Source organism: Eurypyga helias, unplaced genomic scaffold, assembly GCF_000690775.1.
Source record: "Eurypyga helias isolate BGI_N326 unplaced genomic scaffold, ASM69077v1 scaffold28277, whole genome shotgun sequence".
In the NCBI taxonomy this organism is placed as follows: domain Eukaryota; kingdom Metazoa; phylum Chordata; class Aves; order Eurypygiformes; family Eurypygidae; genus Eurypyga; species Eurypyga helias.
In genome coordinates, this window is record NW_010264155.1 from 1 (window position 1) to 2,325 (window position 2,325).

Here is a 2,325-nt window from a genome sequence, read left to right on the forward strand (position 1 = left end):
TTTCCTGGCTGAATCCAACACAGTAGGTCAAACTTGGGCAGCAGTTCATGAGCTCCCTACAGCAGTCAACGTACCTGGATCCAACGCTACTAGAAACAGAGCTGCTCCTGCTTCTTTTTTTCCTTCGTTTCTTTATTGTATTTCTTTTATGAAAGCGTAGGGCAGATTTATAATCCGATAAAATGGAACTTATGTGTTCCTCAAAGAAAGCAGAAAGGCGCAAACTCATGCTGTAGATCTAAAAGACAAAAGCCAGCAACCAAGCGTTAACTTTTCCAAAGCACCATTTTACTTCTTTATCACTGAGCAAGAGATGCAAAAATAAACTGATCAAAATGGAAACGTTTTCAGGAAATTTACACCAATCCATGTATAGGTTTGCTTTAACTATTCTCTTGTTTTGGAAAACTGTATTACAACTGAACGTCCCACAGAAAAAGAAAAATTACAAAAGCCACCTTTCCAACTGCCTTTCCAGAATGCATCCCTTCCTAGCTTCAGCAGAAACCACAGGGAGAGATCCTTAATGGAATTTTACTGTATCATACCCAGGGTCAAGAAATCTTATTTCCTTGTGTATTAAGTTGCATCCTGAGAGCCTATATATTTGAACATCAGTCTATTCCTCTTCTGGATGAACTGACTCTACCAGTGAGTTGATTGTAACAGGTTCAATAAATGTATTAGAATGACGTAGATGCAGATTTTTCTTCTCTTTTCCTCCAGCCTTGGATGATTTAAAGACAGATCCAATCAAACTCAGTTCAGATCGCAATGAATTACCTGAGCACAGCTGCTATTAATTCTAGAAACAAAAACACCAAGGTGAAGTGTCTAGATACCTTAAGGGATAACCCTTTCACTAAAGAAATTTTTCCTAATATCCAATCCAAACCTCCCCTGGCACCACTTGAGGCTGTTTCCTCTCATCCTACTGCTTGTCATTTCGGAGAAGAGACCAACCCCCACCTCTCTGCAACCTCCTTTCAGGTAGTTGTAGAGAGGGATCAGGTCTCCCCTGAGCCTCCTCTTCTCCAAGCTAAACACCCCCAGCTCCCTCAGCTGCTCCTCACGGGACTTGTGCTCCAGACCCTTCACCAGCTTTGCTGCCCTTCTCTGGACACGCTCCAGCATCTGTGTCCTTCTTGCAGTGAGGGGCCCAGAACTGAACACAGGATATGTTGGACTGCATTGTGGGGGAAGGCATCAAAAGCAATTTTATAAGAAAATATGTAAAAAAACTATACAAAAATATATGTCTAACGTGTCAGGGGAAAACAAAAGCTGACAGGTTTAGGTTTACTCTTCAAGTAAGCATCAGTGATGTAAAGTAAGATGGTAAAATATCACTGAATGACAAGTCAGAGTAAAAATTTTGTAAAAAAATTACAAGCTGCATGCACTGAACATACACAGGTTCTGGAATATTAAAATTCTTGACATCAGAACCTTCCAATTCTACTTCCAAGTAAAATAAAAAAAAGAGGTACGAGTTTCCTAGTCTCCCAGTCTGTTTGGAAGAAACATCAAAAAAATACAAAAATGGCCAAAGAATCTGTGAAACCACACCGGAGCTACGGTGATGTCAAGCATTCTCCCACCATGGTTTGAGGAGATCAAGAAGAGAAAGAAAAGCCACAAAAGAATCCAGTCCGGCCCTCTGATGCAATGGGAAGACACGAGACTGATTCTTAGGCAGCCCACACGGTGAGTGGGGTTGGTTGTGTCTATTACTGACCGATGACAGATCCATCACCCATCAGTCCTCCTTGCCTGCGACCTACTGAGGAATTTGTCCCTGCGTTGTAAGACAATGAAGTCCTGATGATTAATCTGCTATTTGGAACAGCCAAACATAAAAGCAAAAACATAAAAGCCAAACATAATAGGATCAGTCTAACACCTAAAGCATATTAGCAGAAGAAAAGCTACACAGAAGCCTTGAACATTTATACATTTAGAACTTTCACTGCTAAGAGAGATTGCATCTACAAGTCAATCTGAGAGAAAACATCAACAACTATCACTGGCAGGGCATGTCAGTCAGCAGCAGCTCCGTGAGAATGGCTCTGTAGGCTCATGCTTTATGTAAACTGTTCTGTTTCCCAGAAAAGCCAAGTGCTTCAGTACAATCTCCCTGCACACTGGTGATCAGCATATAATGTCATTATCCTCTACTCTCTATACCCAGAAATTTCAGTTTGGGGCACCCTCCGAAGTGGAGGAGTTTGGTGCTCTGTGTGTCTTTTGAAAATCTAGTTTCTTCCCCGAAGTATCAGTTAAATTCCATTACTGTACCCACATTCATATTTCTATGGCTCTTTC

The 2,325-nt window shown here is 41.3% G+C and overlaps 1 protein-coding gene across 1 annotated transcript in view; it reads right to left on the bottom strand.

Moving 5' to 3' along the window:
- Positions 1 to 74: 74 nt before the first annotated feature.
- LOC104513085 (PH-interacting protein-like) overlaps positions 75 to 2,325 on the bottom strand; it is a gene marked incomplete at its 3' end in the record, with an annotated part of 47,636 nt that continues 45,385 nt past the window's right edge. The window contains 1 exon segment of the mRNA XM_010156314.1: positions 75 to 238. Coding sequence (XP_010154616.1) covers positions 75 to 238 — 164 coding nt within the window.